At 43.6% G+C, this 18,161-nt stretch overlaps 1 protein-coding gene across 2 annotated transcripts in view; it reads left to right on the plus strand.

Moving 5' to 3' along the window:
- Positions 1–3,295: 3,295 nt before the first annotated feature.
- Positions 3,296–18,161, plus strand: part of hps1 (HPS1 biogenesis of lysosomal organelles complex 3 subunit 1) — a 34,707-nt gene continuing 19,841 nt past the window's right edge. For both annotated transcript variants that reach the window (XM_080782288.1, XM_080782289.1), the window contains exons 1-9: positions 3,296–3,417; positions 5,918–6,175; positions 7,833–7,967; positions 9,231–9,373; positions 9,914–10,022; positions 10,375–10,535; positions 15,166–15,268; positions 16,082–16,172; positions 17,625–17,680. In XM_080782288.1, the coding sequence (XP_080638414.1) occupies positions 6,056–6,175; positions 7,833–7,967; positions 9,231–9,373; positions 9,914–10,022; positions 10,375–10,535; positions 15,166–15,268; positions 16,082–16,172; positions 17,625–17,680 (918 nt within the window). In that variant the 5' untranslated portion in view covers positions 3,296–3,417; positions 5,918–6,055. The remainder of the gene's footprint in view (positions 3,418–5,917; positions 6,176–7,832; positions 7,968–9,230; positions 9,374–9,913; positions 10,023–10,374; positions 10,536–15,165; positions 15,269–16,081; positions 16,173–17,624; positions 17,681–18,161) is intronic.

The raw sequence follows: 18,161 nt of genomic DNA on the forward strand, positions 1-18,161 counted from the left end.
GCTAATTAGTGTCAATTTGGGGGTCCTTGATGAAAAGGTTTGGGAACCACTGAAAAAAATGATATATAGTGAAAATATAGCCAATCTACCATGAAGGTCACAATGAAATTGTAGATTTTAAGTTGGCTAAGCATGTCTCATAAATATGGACCCACAACCATGGATTGTTTGTGCTGAACTGTGTTCCACATTGTACATGAGGGGGGGTACCCGACCCCCCCCCCCTGCTTTCCTCTCTCATTGTATGTGGGGGTCCCACCCTCCCCTTTCCTCTCTCAGGCGACCTGAGCCACGTCAAGTCAAGCGTGACACTGGAAAACTGCAACACAATGGCTTCTCCCTAGTACGGACAATTGAATTATAAGACAGACTGAACCGTTAGCCTGTATGAGTTTCATGACAGCGACTTGTTACTCTGGCAGCCCTTCAGTTGTGTCGATCGTGATCCCCAACATGTCGTCGTATATAGACGTATTATACCTTTGATTTTTTTGCATTATTGCTTTAGGTTCCATTTACGGGAAATGGTCTTTTTGGATTTTATGTAAGTAAATAATAAAGTTGGAGTCAGGATGCGTTCGCAAGAACTACCCCAAAATCCCCCCCATTCCAGTCTCCTCGTCACATATGGTTCATTTTATACTGGGCCAACTCGGTTGACTTGTAAACAGTGTCCCAGACTCGTTCACACCATGGGTTCATTTCTTCAGGAAGGCCCTGCATGTGAAGAAGAGTTTCTGTCTGTCTGTCTCTCTCGTCTCGTCGCCGTGTTATCTTACCACGAAGGCCACACCATTGATCCATCGCTTCACCCTCACAGTCACACAGAGTCTTTCTCATAAGCACGCCACGAACACACCACTGTTGTGGAAAGAGAGAGCGAGCGGACGAGAGAGAAAAGAGAAGGAATCAAAAGCAAATTGAATTGGACTGCACTTTCTCAAGCCAGCCAGCTTCACAGAGGGGCCAAGGTTAGTTTGCGAAGAACTACAGTGATATCCGTTGTACATTAAAACAATCCTCTGTTGCAGTGCAGTCTGGTGGGGCTTGACACGGCAGGGTCAATATTAAGGTATTTAGAGTCAGAGGGGTGCACAAAATTGAAAGCATTGTGTGGTTTACTGGAAAACGGTAACTCAATATCTCATCTTCAAACAGAACTACAATAATGATGTTTCGTAGGTAAACTGAGTGACCCTAAGCACTTAAACCCTGTATACTGTGTTGACCAGAGTCCCCCGGGGCACAGTTTTGGGCGGGGGGGGGGGGGGGGGGGGGGCCTATAGTCAGATGTGAGAAGGGGGGGCCCAAAGGAAAAGAGTTTGGGACCCACTGCCCCACCCCAGGGGTCTATAGGCCCCCTCCTTTTTCTCCTATAGCCTACTACACACACCAGACGTAGACGCTATACAGTTGGTTAAGAAATGACACAAATTATAAATGATCTTATAGCGAGGGTTCTTTAAAATAGCAGCGTGAAGCCGCTGACATTAGGGCCAAGTAAGCGGGATGTTATCGCCCGCCGCCGCGGGGCCACTTCATGGAAATAGTTGTGTTTGAAAGGCTCTGGTTCTGTTATAAACCTTTGTTTTGCGATAATAACAGTTGAGCGTCACTTCCTCTGACAACAGCCTGATTGTGTTGTGTGGGCTTTGCAGGGGCAACTGAACTGTACCATGTCTGGCTATGGTTCTGCGTGACAGTGCCTCCTTAGTGGACGAAACCATAACCAAGGCTTGCTTAACACTGTTTATACCCACTGATCCTTTTTGAGACATGCAAGGCCCCCCGCTCCGCTCTGTTAGCAAACACTGAGGATTTGGTGATGTTTACTCTGTATATACAGGAGTCAGCTTAAATAAGTCTTCCAACCAAATGCTGCTGGCTCTCTGAAAACTGATGGACTAGATTAGATCCTCCTGACCCGACACTTGGATCTCTTGGCATTTTGTTCACCGCTTTTTCTTTTTTTTTGTCCCAAGCAAGGTTAATAAAACATAAATATTTATGTCACATGTGCTTTTCTTTGCTTTGGCTCTGCCCAAGCAAATGGATGTCAGAAGCCAAGCAAGCACTGCAGCCTAAAATCTAAGTGGAAAAAAAGAGAACACAGACACTAGTGTATAAAGAAAGACATCTAGCGATATAGGAATAGCGTGGCATTGTATCTGGAATCAAATATTATGTTATATTAAGGACCCCCAGTTTGATATGCATTAGGCCAGACCTCCATTTGATATATTTTATAAGATAGCCTGATGAAGACTGCATAGGCCGAAACATTGCTGTGTTTGTTCTTTTTCAAATCTCTGAGACACCAATCTATATACTGTAAAGCCCTCAGTGTTAATTGTGTGCAAATGTACAATCTTTGTACACTCTGAGAGTTACAGTTAAATTAAGCCTAGCTTAGTTGGACCCCATGGGGGGCCCCTAGACGGTGGACCCCATGTTGAAAACCCCATGTTAGAGTCTCAGGTGGAAAGTATTTCAATGAAAAAGACCTCTAATCCCAGTTAAACATGTAGTCCGTTGAATTCCCTCTAATCCCAGTTAAACATGTAGTCTGTTGAATTCTCGGAATACCAACAAGCTATTGTTTTATACTGTCTCAGTCATATGCCCACGTTTAGCCTATAGCACATGACTTCTTCGTCACTTAGTGGGTCAGTCAGCATTGTATTGTATAAGAAGCACTGACCCTGAATCAGTTTGTCACAAAGTCCCCCTTTTTACAGTCCATCGATGCGCAACACAGTGGTGGAAATGCATCATAATCAAGTAATCTGCTTATACTGGAGTATTTCCAATTTTCTGTACTTTTAGCCTATAGATCTGCAGAGGCTATACTTTTTTACACCACTACCATTATTTCAAAAACGCAATAATCCTACTTTGGCTATTTGAAAAGATCTGTTTTTTTTCAAAAGATTCTATATTTTGCAAACAATAATCTACACAATAACATAAAATATGTTATATAATCGGAAATTAAAAGTTATTCAGCCTTTATTCATAGACATTGAAAATTAAACCAATCATTAGACACAAATTGTCTATTTGTGTTCATTTAATGTGATTAGTCAAAAAAAATCTTCTTATACTCCCCTGTCTGTGTTAATGATGACTAGATTTCTTTGTTTGTACTGTACTGTCTGTGCTTTTTATTGTCAATAAAGTTGTTGTTTTTTTTTGAAAGAGGGGGAAAAAAAGAGAAAGCCCTGTGGTGGTAAACTAAAGTCACATGACTGCCATGGAGCACGGAAGCACAGAGTTGACTGTGCTGTTTAAAAAGTTACACTCTCTAGTCTACAGTCAGTGGAAATATAGCTACAATTAATGTTGAACTGAGATCGACTTGCTTTGTCATCGGGTCGCAGCTACAGTATAGTGCCTCGTCCGTCTCACCACCATAAAGTAAGTTGACACTTTAAAGGATGTTATATTACGGTAGTTCAGTTAAATGCGGTTTACACACACACACACACACACACACACACACACACACACACACACACACATGACTGCAATCACTCACAGTCTCACTCTCCGTGCGGTCATGAGTTTCGAGGGGAATTTTAGTGGTGTAAAGTAGCCCACTTTTTGTATTCAAGTATAGTAGTAGGCTATAGGCATTGGAGTATTTCCAATGTTCAGTACTTTTACTTCTACTCCACTACATCTCAGATGATCCAAGTATTGTACTTGTAACTGTTAACCGTTGTCAAACGGTTCTAAGCAACGTTTTATGGTTCACATGACGCTCGTACTTGTTGACAGTCATGTTTCAGGGCTACGTTTTAAACATATGTTTGCATTACAGCATAGCTCATGCATTTAATACTTAAACGTTCTATTAATTAATTGCATATAATAGAAATAGAAGGACACACAATAGATGGATAAACAAAAGTGACATGGTGGTAAAAAAAAAAAAGTAATTTAACATGCATACATTTGCTTGCTAGTTTGTTTACACATTACCGGTATTGTTATAACAGATCGGCTAATACTATTTTTCCATATTATATAGGATATATTTTTAAAAGAAATAGCGGAAAAAAATGGGACCCAATGCTTCCCTGCTTGGCACTCAGCATAAAGGGTAAGTCCCTGTGACATACTAGTCATGTCCAGGTTGTATACTTGTACATCAAGCTGCCTCACGTACACTACAGAACTAGGAGATAGGCTCCTCAGCCTCATGGCTTGGCAAGGCCTGTGTGAACACTGCAGTTGAAGTATTTAGCATTTTTCAGCCAAGAAGAATATACAGAGAAGTTTTGAGTTTCTAAAGCCTTGATAATATTTATGCAAAGGATTGCACTGCATCCAGATCATCCACATGACTGAATAGAAACATATTTCTATTATGTAAACGTTTTAGTTCATACCGTAAATCAATGCCCTGCTTCGTCATACAGGAGTGTTGCACATGCAATGCGAGGCATTGTGAGCTTGTAGATTTTTCTCACTGTTTTTTCTAAGTGGTGCAACCACTTAAAAAAGGTAGCTTTGTGTGTCTGTGGCTGGCTGGTTGGGTCTGTCCGAGCACGAAAAAAGTGTTTGGTTGGTTTTCACCACACACACACACACACGCGCGCGCAGCTCGCCGGGACCGGCCCGGCCCCCTGTGCGCGTTCCTGGGGGTCTGGATGTTCCGGGGACCACATACTGTACTTCACACAGGTGTGATTTTCTTTTTCTTCCAATGTCATACGATGAGCAACACAGGATTTCATGACAATCGGATAAGAGAGGGAGGCCAATCGAGGCAACACATTTCATTCCACTCTGACATTCCAGGGCTTTATTGAGACCTTTCAGATTATGCCTCAAGAGAGATTTACATTCCAGGCACTGAGCATCTTGTTCCAGTGAAGATAACGGTTTGAAAGAGCATATTCCTCTCCAGTCTCCATATACAGTCTCAGCAGGGCTAGATTTACCACTGCCGCTAGGGTGCACGCTGCAGCCCAGGGGCTAATGAGGAAATTGTAAAGTATTGCAATCACAATTCAAGTGAGATTTGTGTTTAGTTATTGTATATTTAGTTTTATTTGGGTGATTTTGACGCTCCTCAGAGGATCTAAACTTAATGGGTATTTGAAAATAGCTCATCTACAAGCTCACAAGATCTGCTATTTTCAGCTCACATTGTGAGCTTGTAGATTGGCTATTTTCAAAAGATTTTGTACACATTTTGAATGCCGATACTTTTGTACTTTTACTTGAGTACATTTTCAATACAGGACTTCTTCTACTTGTAACGGAGTACATCTACATTGCAGTATGTTTACCAAGCTGAGTCTATAATTGATGTGCAGGCTAGTCCAGTAGTCCACCACTCTGGGCAAGACCTACGCTGAAAAGACTATCAGCGGTAGTTGCGGGATTTTAGCGGAAGTATTGCCCAAGTAAATTGCGTTGATGCTTTACAAAACAGTTTTCATTCTCCACGAATGAAACAAGTGTTGTGATTGGTCGGGAAAATATCGTATCCGGGGGAAATACATTTGAAGGCTGTTCCGGAGGATACATCCGCCGATAGCTTCTCTGCCTTAGGTTGTGACCAGGCTTTTCTTTTCGCAGATAAGTAAGCCTGGGACCGAGGCTAGTAGTCCACTAGTCCTGCAGTCCAGCTGGTTTTCTCATTGGCTGATGTATATGCTCACCGCAAATATGTCCGGGCACAAACGAACGACTCGGAACACAATAGTTCCGCTTTAGAGAATCTTGGTTCCTACCTAAACTACTGCACTGAAAACTGACACAGAGGCAGTTACAGTATAGCGCACCCCCGCAGATGATAATAATGCAGCTGGTAATTAATTGATTTAATCAATTTGGGCTTGTTTACTTTCACTTAAAGTAAAACGTGAGTACTTTTTTCACCTCTGTTTGTGTTTGTTGATAGAGCGCAGACTAGTGCTGCCAGCCCCTCCTCAAAGCAACAACAACAACAACACACGTGGCGTGTCATCATCATGGGTGCAGCGGTCACCAGGCCACCACAGTGAAGCGAGACGCCCCGTGGTTTTATCTGCGCTAACGGATGATGAAGTGTCTGCTGATCACCAGCGAGAGCGCCGAGGTCCTCTTCCACTGGACCGACGCAGAGTTCCAGCAGAAGATCACACAGCAGTATGGAGCGTCGCAGGAGGCGGACCAGAGTGTAAGGACCTTTTTGCAGTCATTTTGAGATCGTCCACCATTCGTTTTTTGCTTGTGTAATCATTTCCATGGGGGGGTGTGAATGTTTATATGTTTTCAGATTATTTGTGTGACAATTATTCATCAAGTGCAGAAATTCATGTCTCACGAGTATAAGAAGGAATGTTGTAAGGAGGAATGTTTTTGTTTTCTTCTAACATTTTGAGTAGCCTATTATTTTGTATCCCCTTTTCCTCCCACATTTAGTAGTTAATATTATGCCAACTATACATCTTATGTCACTTTCACATTATGTGTAGGGCTGCAACAAAGAAACGAATCAATCACAATTGCGATTAATAGAAACAAGAAATCATGACATAGTCCTAATGTGTCACTCTCTCCGGTGTCCCCCTTGTCCCCCCCCCCATATCATTATTATTGGCTGAGTTTCTCAAAGGGACCCTGCGTAAGGAGTGGGCGTGTGGTTCACTCTGAGGCCTACGAGGCCGGCCTAACCGGTCAATAAAGGAATGCTGAATTAACTAGCTTGGGCCTAACAAAAAATACTTTGGGCAATGGATTGGGCATGTCATACGTAGAGAACAGGACAACATCACCAAAACTGCACTTCACTGGACACCAGAGGGCAAACGCAAAAGAGGCCGACCCAAGAACACCTGGCGTAGGACAGTGGAGGGAGAGTTGAAGAGTAAGACCCTGCATCACACCTGGGGATCTATAAAGACGCTGGCCCAGGACAGACTGAAGTGGAGATCCTTTGTTGCTGCCCTACATGCCACCCGGCGTAAAGGGCAGTAACTAACTGGATACGCTGGTGTACCCTCAGATAATTTGACCCAGATAAACTCTTGTCACAATGTGTACAGTGGTATGGTTGTTCTCCAGTGTGGATAGGATGGTGCCTCTTTAGCTCAACGAGGCTTCTGAAACTCTTGTCACACTGTTTACAGTGGTATGGTTTTTCTCCAGTGTGGATACGCTGGTGTCTCTTAGGTCACCTAAGCTTCTGAAACTCTTGTCACACTGTTTACAGTGGTATGGTTTTTCTCCAGTGTGGATACGCTGGTGTAGCTGCAGATGATTTGACCTACTGAAACTCTTGTCACACTGTTTACAGTGATATGGTTTTTCTCCAGTGTGGATACGCTGGTGTGACCGCTGGTGTGACCGGAGTTGTTTTGAAGTACGGAAACTCTTGTCACACTGTTTACAGATGTGGGCTTTCTTTCCTGTGTAACTCGGCTGATTTGTCTTTACTTCTCCCGCCAGAGCAAAATTCTTGGTAAACTGTTGATGACTGTTTGATTTAGGTTCATCTGTGTCTCTTGGTTTCTGGCTGGTTACAGAGCAGTCTATTTGCTGACAGGCTGCTGAAGGGATCTGTTCATTCCCCTGTGTTTGGCAGTAGAGGTTGTTGTGGTTCCTCTTCATGGGTTCAGGGTTCAGGCCATCACAGAATTGTGAGGCCTTTCGTGCCGGTTCTGGACAACCGTGGGTCCGACCGACTTGACACCGGACTAGCAGCCAGGGTGCCTGGACCACTAATCCGGCCTCACTTTTTTGTCTTCACTTTTTTTATCCCCACTACTAAAATATAAAGTTTACATTAGTTCAGATTAAAAAGGTAATGGAATGGATTGTTGTGTGTCCTCCAGCCTCCAGCCTTTGAGGACAGCATCAACACTCTGTTTGCTCCCATCATCATCTCCTGCAGTACCATGGTGGACAGACTGGGGGACAGCTACGCTTGTTTCACCACCGAGAATGACCACACCTACGTGCTACACCAGGTAACAACTAACTCCACTTAGACCTCATATCAGGCCCATTGTACAAAACGCCTTCTAAATCGGTAGTTCTCAAACCTTTGTGTGAATGTGTGTGTGTGTGTGTGTGGTGTCCCTCCCCCCCGTAAATGAACGCCCTACACCCCCCCCCCCCCCCCATCTCCTCTCCCCATTTCCTGTCGGCCTACTTAATGTCTATCCTATAAAAAATATATACCGGTAATAAAGGAGAAAGCCACAAAAAAACATGATCATACTAGAACGTCACACAAAAGCATCAAGAGCAGCTGATCGACGAGATCGAAACTGCTTTTGATGTTTTTAAATTTGAATCCTGATTAACAGCGGAGCCTCATTTACATCATGTGGTGTGTGTGCGCGTGCGTGTGTGCCTGCGTGCGTGCAAAATATGTGTGACTGTGACCATTTAATGTGCCGTTGCAGTCATCCCCCTCAATGCCGTTGCATTCATCCCCCCTCCATTTGTACACTCTCAGAGTTACAGACCATTTGGTTACAAACTATCATTTAGCTGGGGACCCCCTGGAACTCCCTCAAGGACCCCTGTGGGTCCCCGGACCCCACTTTGGGAACCACTGCACTACACAACACATACTGAATGTAAAGATATGCTTACATACACTTCCTGTAATCTGTACACATGTACATGTAGGACCCATGCACACAGAACCGACTTACTGTAAACCCTATTCTATTCTGGTATCGTGCAAAAACAGCCGGCCTACAAGCTCAGAACCTGTCGCGGAGGTTGTAGATTTGCTATTTTCACTATGCTTGAAAATGTCTCTGATCTTTGTGACGTTTTTGAACATTTTCTCCTATAATGAAGAATAGAATATTGCCCAGAATAGAGACTCCATGCTGGGTTGATGTGGTGAATTGTACACATTTAGCCTTTCCTTTAACAATAATTGTTATTCTTAATGATTTGTCTTGCTGTCAGTGCTGCTACGATGTTGCAAACAAAAGTATTTTACCCATGTGTCTGTCGGGTGGAAACCTAATTATGTCCATTTTGAAGTATAGCGGACCGACAAGCTCAAAATGCGTCACTTTGCACAGTGCTTTAAGCTTGTAGATGATCTGCTATTTTTTTTATTTCATTTAAAAAAAAAAAAACCCACCAACTTAAAATATGGAGATAAGAGGTTTCTGCCCGACGCCAGTGAAATAGAATCTTGAATCTAGATTATTCTTTTTTTAAAGTAAAATTGTGTCTATCCATTTATTTTGCTCCCGTCACAGTTTGACGAGTGTCTGTACATCGCTGTGAATGGCGACGGCGAGGAGGGAGAGGACGACCTGCGAAGGAAGATCTACGCGCTGAAGAAGATGATCGAGGTCCTCTTCGGCATGGTGACCCTCAGCAGCAACCTCCTCAGGAGAGAGTGCGTTGAGCACGCATGACATGATGATTATTAGTAGACAAACGTGCTGTATAGAGACTATGCGCGTGTTCATCATCGTACGTGGAAGTTATGCCGGAACGCATACCGAGTGGCAAAACAATGACTTTCTGGCCTTGACAGCCCATACAGAAAAGTCCCATCTGATCATCATTAAATGACGTAAAACTCAACAACATTGCAGTTGTGCGGAAACCTTGAATTATACTCCTATCTGCAAAGTGTTTGTTTCATAAAAATCCGCCATAGAAATGTTATGAGCTACTTTTATGTCAAGAAATTCTGTGCAGTTGTTGTCAGAGTTCGGAGGCGCTCGTTTTCAGTAACGCAACCTCCTGTTGCCTCCTGCATTATGTGCAATTTAGAAACGGGTGGTACACACTCGGGTGATTTCCAACGAGTGCTTCCAAACACCAACGCTCTATGCTGCTTAATGTTTTGCTATTCAGTCTAGATGAGGGACGTGACCCGGTGGAAAACTATTAAGGTTCCAATGAATTGTTGTTTGCTGTTGTTGGCCAGACTGCGTCCTCAGGACACAGAGCAGAGGACCAGGCTGTGGAAACATCTGCAGGGCCTGCTGGAGACCTACAGCCACCTCCGTGCCAATGACCAGAGCTTCTTAGTGGAGGTAATGACCACAGCTTCTTAGTGGAGGTAATGACACAGCTTCTTAGTGGAGGTAATGACCACAGCTTCTTAGTGGAGGTAATGACACAGCTTCTTAGTGGAGGTAATGACCACAGCTTCTTAGTGGAGGTAATGACCACAGCTTCTTAGTGGAGGTAATGACCACAGCTTCTTAGTGGAGGTAATGACCACAGCTTCTTAGTGGAGGTAATGACCACAGCTTCTAATGACCACAGCTTCTTAGTGGAGGTACAGCGCTACAAATTGTCCTCACTCCTCATGTGGGTCAGGTCCTCTGTCCTGACCCTTTAATTAATGTATATTCTCCCCTCGGTCCTCTCGTCTCCCGTCAGGCAGTGGAGCGGCTGATCCACCCCACGCTGTGCGAGCAGTGCATCGAGTTCCTGGAGCGACGCTTGGTGCAGCAGCTCAACAGCAGCGGCGAGCGGGCAGGAGAGGAGGTGCTGCACGCCTTCATCCTGGTGCACACCAAGCTGCTGGCCTTCTACTCCAGGTATAGTCCTCACCCTAACAATTCTACTACCAGGTAGTCCTCACCCTAACCATTCTACTCCAGGTATAGTCCTCACCCTAACAATTCTACTCCAGGTATAGTCCTCACCCTAACCATTCTACTACCAGGTAGTCCTCACCCTAACCATTCTACTACCAGGTAGTCCTCACCCTAACCATTCTACTACCAGGTAGTCCTCACCCTAACCATTCTACTACCAGGTAGTCCTCACCCTAACCATTCTACTACCAGGTAGTCCTCACCCTAACCATTCTTCTACCAGGTAGTACTCACCCTAACCATTCTACTACCAGGTATAGTCCTCACCCTAAACATTCTACTACCAGGTAGTCCTCACCCTAACCACTCTACTACCAGGTAGTACTCACCCTAATCATTCTACTACCAGGTATAGTCCTCACCCTAACCATTCTACTACCAGGTAGTCCTCACCCTAAACATTCTACTACCAGGTAGTCCTCACCCTAACCATTCTACTACCAGGTATAGTCCTCACCCTAACCACAAAGACACAGAGCAGAGGACCAGGCTGTGGAAACAGCAGGCCCTGCAGATGTTTCCACAGCCTAACCATTCATCCTCCTGGTGCAAACCAAACTGTTGGCCTTCTGCTCCAGGTAGTCCTCTCCCTAAAGGCCTATTCATACTCGTACATATTCGTCACGAGCCGCGGTGAAGAGCAAAAACCACCGCCACCGCCCTTCTCTATGTTTTTACTCACCACGGCTCAATGTCATTTCAGCTCCGGTGGTCACCCCACCACCGAAAATCCAGACTATGAATGAGTCTTTACCACCGCCGCGGCGTGACGTAATGTTGTAGTTTTTGGTCGTCAGGTCACCTTATCACCTAAACCCTCAGCACCCTCCTGGCCCTCTCTCTGGTAGTCATCACGGCAGATGTTTCAAAACAGGTTTTTACTTGATTCCGTCGAAAACTAAATAAAAACCAAGCTGTGATGACTAAAACTAAATCTATTGACAATTGAAAATAAATGAAAACTAGACTAAAATGTTAGGAAGAGACTAGAGGAGAAGAGATCCAGTAGAACTAATAGTAGAAGTAGTTTGGTTGCGCTCTGAAAAATAGCAGATCTACAAGCTGAGCTTGTAGATCAGTTATTTTCAGCATGCAACCAAGTGTCAAATCAGACATAACACCAAGGCCCACCAAAATAGTTTTGTCGACAAAATCAACTAGATTTTTGTGGACTAACATCAGATGATATTAAGTTGACTAAAACTAGACTCAAACTAACAGTGACAGATTTTGACAGCGAATGTAAATTCGCTGTCAAAATCAACACTGCCAGGCATTCATCATGGCAGATGTTTCAACACAGCTTTTTACTTTCACTGCAGGTGTAGTATTGCTCTTTCCAGCAACTTGTCTTGTAAATGTGAAATTCCTTGTTGGAATGTCCCGGCGCGTTATTCCAAAGGTGTAGCCTGAAGATATTTTTATTTTATCTAGCCATTCCCTATGCCAAGGTTAACCAAGTACTACAGAACAGTTTGAATTCCTTTCACGGAAGGATACCGAACAATCTATTTGGAAAACGTTGTACTGTATATCTATCGTTGATGCCAGGCAGAAACCTCTTATGTCAGTTTTCTAACTGTGTTTTTTGGTAAATTAAAAACAAAATTGAATTACGAAAAAGTTTGGGTTAATGTATAACCTTTGGGTTTCCAGAACTCGGAGTTCATACAAACATCTGAGATTGTACTGTAGAGCTGCTATTTTCGTTGAATGCCCCCCCCCCCCCCCCCCCCCCCCCCCCCCAAATACTGTATAGGATAGGATTTGCACGCAAAGAAGTGATTTCAAAATGGCTTGTAAAACTCTATTTAATGCTCTCAGACTAAGAGGATACACTAGGACTTTCCTCCGGAAAGCCCAAAATACCTTCTTAGAAATAAGAGTGCGAGATACAGGCCACAAATTGGCCCTGATAACCAGTTATTCAACACAGAGCACACTAGCCAACAACAGAATAAAAAGGAATTTTGAGAACCGAACGGACGATCTTCTAAAAGATTATAAAATTATATCGGCCTACAGAAAAAATAAAAACCTTAAAGATTATCTAGTACACAGCAAGCTAAAAGAAATCAACACACCAGCACGCCAGGGACCAGAATACTTCAAACCCAAACAATTAGTAAAAAATAGAACCACAAAACGCGTCTTAGAGATTAAACAACAAATAACAGCCAGAACCAGCAACTGCATTTATTTAATCACATGTGAAAAATGTGGTTTACAATATGTCGGAGAGACAGGTAAAACAATATGTACTAGGCTGGGACGACACAGATACAATATTAACAATGCCAAAAAGACAACCACAAGATTGGTGCAACATTTCATGGCGCACGGCATTGAAGCTCTAAAATGCGCTGGACTTCAACACAATCCTAACTGGACAGTAGGACAAAGACGTTTTAATGAAAAACAGTGGATTAAGAACCTCAACACGGATTTTCCTGGAGGCTTAAACATGTCTAAAATCAGATCTTGAACACTACAAAACTTAAACTCAGGATTAAACTGGAGAAATCTAAAAGTGATTGGATCAAACTTCCTTCGGATACATGGCGAATGCATTTATTCCTTGCATTGTGCCTACACACGTTGCGACCTGCGGTCGCAACATGTGTAGGCACAGTGCACTGAAGTCTTTTAATTCCCCCAAATACTGTATAGGTCAATTGGTGGACCCACCCGCTGCGACGCTACCTTTGGCTAACGGCACCAACTAGCGCTCTAACTGACTGATATGCAGCGCTGTGGGTGTCTGGCAACCAGTTGCCAAAAATCTTCCCATGTCAAATTGACAGACAAAATAAGTCATGCTTCACAATGTTCAATATTCCAACAACAGCAGATCAAACAAGCTTTGTTATGCAAGTCTGGCAAGAGAAAGGGCGCCCCCTGTAGCTCTGGAAGGGTGCACCCCTGTAGCTCTGGAACATGGTCCTGTGTCTGTAAAATCCAGCTGAAACAGTCAAATAACATAGAACACAGAACATATTGTAGCATCAAAAATGCTTCTCACATGAAAAGCAGATGGATACTATGACCTTTGAATGCATTCACGTACTGTAACACTCATTACTCACTGAACAAATGCATTGCTGAACTATCTGACATGGAAATGGTATATCTTTCTGTGCATGGCATTAGAGGGCATATCTTTCTGTGCCAGGAGGTATGAACTCACTCTACTGAGTGCTGTCGTGCTAATTTAGTAGTTTGCAACCCTTTTTTTTTTAAAGCTCTGCACCACTAGCATTTCAAAGTATTCTCAATACTAACGTTTTGCCACGCATTGCCAACCCTTATTTTGAAGAGCCAAATATCCGTAACCCGGATGTTACAATGACAAAATGCTGTTTGTGGTGTTGACCAGTTGTTGTTCTCTCGGTCGGTGGTGGAAACCCGATCGCAAGTATCGCAGCGCCTGCTGTCGGCCGTTGAAAAACCTTGTTTTCACCAGAAACTACATTCATTGTGCCGATTTGGAGATACAGGCCTTTGAAAGCAGCACATAGAGTGCAAGTGGATGTGCGTGCATCTTCAAAATGGCGACGGCCACTGTCCCACTTTGACTGTTATGCTAACGAGCAGCAGCTAACGATTCGATCGGATCAAAACATGGATTAAAGAATCTAAACCCTGGAAAACGTAGGCTACGGTTCTGGCAGGCTAGACGATTAATTTAATCCTACGATTACTACGGTTCTGGTGGGCTGTGTGCTAATAGTTAGTAGAGTGGAATGTCAAGGACCACTCCACTAACTATATATTTTTTATCGTCTCTGTCGGGTGGAAACTGCACATTTTCAGAATTCAAAAGTACCATATCTGCAAGCTACTTTTGTGTGACGCTGTAGTAGCCTATGTAATGTATGATGAAGTAGGCCAGTGGGACATTCTTTTTGCGAGGGGGTGGGGGGGGGGGGAGGGAACACAAAACGCTACATCCCGGACAAAGTCAAAGTCGTACGATCAATCGTTGATTTGACCCCCCCCAATCCAACCCATTGATGCTGAGTGCCATGCAGGGAGGCATTGGGTCCCATTTTTACATTCTTTGCTATGACCCGGCCCTGGGATCGAACCCCCGACCTCCCAGTTTCAGGGCGGACACTCTAACCACAAGGCCACTGTCTGCTCTGGACGGACCCCACTCTGAGCTAGAGTTCATTCAACAGTTCATTAAAGATTTTTCACTACTATTAGGGTTGTAACGATATAGTAACTGCATCGAAAAATCAATTTTAATTTCAAGAATCGAAGTACAGTATATCGAAATGAAACCACATTGACTATGTATCGTATCGTTTTGCAATGGAAATAATCGGTATCGAATCGTTTTGCTATGCAATGACTTAATTTAAAAAAAATCAATGTATTTTAAATAGTTTCTGTATCGATTTCAAAGGATTGAATCGTATCGTATCGCCATAATGAACCGATATCGTCCATGTATCGCATCGTCAACCATGTATCGTGATATCGTATCGCTGTTGTCTTGCTACACCCCTAACTACTATACAGTGACGTTGAGTGAACCAATGTGTCTGCGTCTCTTCCTGCCCAGTCGGAATGCCAGCACGCTGACAACCTCTGACCTGCTGGCCCTCATCATAATGGTCCAGAACATGTATCCCAGCAACATGGACCTGGACGACCCTGGCACCGAGGTGTGTGTGTGTGTGTGTGTGTGTGTGTGTGTGTGTGTGTGTGTGTGTGTGTGTGTGTGTGTGTGTGTGTGTGTGTGTGTGTGTGTGTGTGTGTGTGTGTGTGTGTGTGTGTGTGTGTGTGTGTGTGTGTGTGTGTGTGTGTGTGTGTGTGTGTGTGTGTGTGTGTGTGTGTGTGTGTGTGTGTGTGTGTGTGTGTGTGTGTGTGTGTGTGTGTGTGTGTGTGTGTGTGTGTGTGTGTGTGTGTGTGTGTGTGTGTGTGTGTGTGTGTGTGTGTGTGTGTGTGTGTGTGTGTGTGTGTGTGTGTGTGTGTGTGTGTGTGTGTGTGTGTGTGTGTGTGTGTGTGTGTGTGTGTGTGTGTGTGTGTGTGTGTGTGTGTGTGTGTGTGTGTGTGTGTGTGTGTGTGTGTGTGTGTGTGTGTGTTGCCAGTTCGAACCCGGGCTCCCCCAGAGTTACTGTCGAAGTGTCCTTGAGCAAGACACTGAACCCCTAATTGCTCCCGATGTGCTAGTTGGTGCCTTGCATGGTTTCCGCTGCCATCAGTGTGTGAATGGGTGAATGTAATGCACAATCTATGTAAAGCGCCTTGGATAAAGGCGCTATATAAATGCACCATTTACCATATAAATGCACCATTTGTGTGTGTGTGTGTGTGTGTGGAGATAGATCTGTATTGTCATTGCTTGCATGAAACAACAAAATTCAGTTTAGAGCTTCACCACTGGCATACAAATAAATAACCATACTGTGTACAATAACCCTAGTGCAGTTCAGTGCAAGATAGATAGATATTTATTGTCATTGTGTGTGGTATAGGATGTGGAGAGCACCTGTGGTTCAGGTCCTGATATCTTCTACACCCCAGAGCCCTCCCCTACTGGTGGTTCACTCCCGTCAAATAGTTCAGGTACACTTTGAATGGTGTGTGTGTGTGCGTGCATGACTGTGCGTGGTGTGTCAGAATCAGCTTTATTTCCACATCACAGGTTTTCAGGTGTGAGATTTGTTTTTGTGCCAGCTCTCCGTCGTTTTTGTTATTTCCATGAAAGAGAAAGGGAGGAAGAAGGAGCGGGCCAAGGGGAAGAGAGAGATAAAAGCAACAATGTATCTGCATATTTGCACAGTACCTGAGTACAGTAAGATAAAGATGTGTTAGCATAGCAGCAGATCATCATCATTTTTCGACCATGGTCGAGATCATGGATTTCACAATGCCACGTCCTTCATTGCCATCCCCAGTTCCTGCTTACTGATGCCTGTGTCCCCAGCGATGACATCAGGGAACGACAGTTTTCTACCTCTGGTCTGGTTTGAGGCAGGACTCCAGAGAAGAAGGGAAGATATAACCTCATTGTCAGCTCTGTAGCAGTGGCTGGCAAACTGTGTTCTTCTGGATCGGACTAGTGAAGAAACACGGGGAAGGTTGCCGTATATTAGATTAGTTGAAGGGTGGCTCTTCCAAGACAGATTTTGCGCTCTCATTAGTGTGGCGATGTAATCCCTCCACCTCATCCTTGGTCTCCTCCCAGTGGGACGTGCATCGAGGACCTCCCTACGAGTCCCTAGGGAGACGCTCGAGAGGCATACTAACCAGATGCCCAAAACACCTAAGCTGGCTCTTTTCCAGGCCAAGAAGCAGCGACTCTGCTCCGAGTCTCTCTCACATGACTGAACTTCTCACCCTATCTCTAAGGGTATTATATAAAATGTGGATCATGGTATTATTTGAGTCAAATGTTTCACATTTTGTTTACCATTGCTTTGGGAATTTTGCTTGAATTAATTCCATTTTTGTAAGGCAACCTCACCTTTTCAATGCCTAATAATAAAATATACTCTTACCAGCTTATCAAAACAATTCCATTTACTGCTTTTTATAGAAATAAAATTGATATTATGCATAATTAAGTTCAGCCTTTTGGCCCGGCCCTCCAAAATATTTTCTGTTTCTCATTTGGCCCCTTGGGAAACAATAATTGCCCACCCCTGTGGTATATTCAGGGCTTGAAACCATTGAGTACCATTAAAAACCTATATTTATGCTTTAAGAAGCATGTAATGTGTCAAACTAGGGTGTTTTCATGATTCTGAATCCATTGCAAGCATTAGTTTTGCACAAAAAACGGCCATATAGCCTCGTGCCCAAATGTGATGAGGACAGCACATTTGTGTGGCTATGGCCTAATTGAGGTTTGAGACACATTGTGAGCTTTTTGGGGGCTATTTTCACTACTTTTGTGCTCTTATGTGACACACTAGGGCGTTAATTAAAAAAAGTTGAAATATGGAGATGCAAGGTTTCTGCCTGACTGCAACAATAATGCAAGTCGTAGTGACTCACTTCTCTCTATGTCCTCAGATCGGCCAGAGATGTTGGGCACTCCTCTGTTTGAATTTGTGGATCCAGACATACAGGTACGGTGCCATTCAAAGCCTGCCGTTAGTGTCAGTCTAAAATATGTGAACCAAAGAATAGTTCAATCTATAATAAGTGACACTGTTACAACAACTGATGAAAGAATTCTAAGAAAAGCTATTGATTATCTATTAGCGATTCTATCAGTTACTTTTTCGATGAATCGCATAATCAAGAAGCATATGTTTTGTTGTTGGAATACGTTTTTAACATTTGTTGTAATTTTTTATGTAATTCTTTTGGCCAAAACAATTTTAATGATATCTTGAGAGACAAGAACTTTCTGGGGTTTCCTGGGGTTTTTAGGTGGGTAATATGTGTTTCTTTTTAAGATATTTTAGTATTTCCAAGTGTCCATGACGTCATGGACACTGGGCTCACTTACTTCCTGGACTACATGTTGTGTCAGTAAGACAGACCTCCCCCTATCCACAAGGAGGAGCAGTGCACCAAAGCGTTATTGGAATTGTAGTCCAGGAA

The sequence above is a fragment of the Protomyctophum bolini genome (genome assembly GCF_963924005.1).
Source record: "Protomyctophum bolini genome assembly, chromosome: 14".
NCBI lineage: Eukaryota > Metazoa > Chordata > Actinopteri > Myctophiformes > Myctophidae > Protomyctophum > Protomyctophum bolini.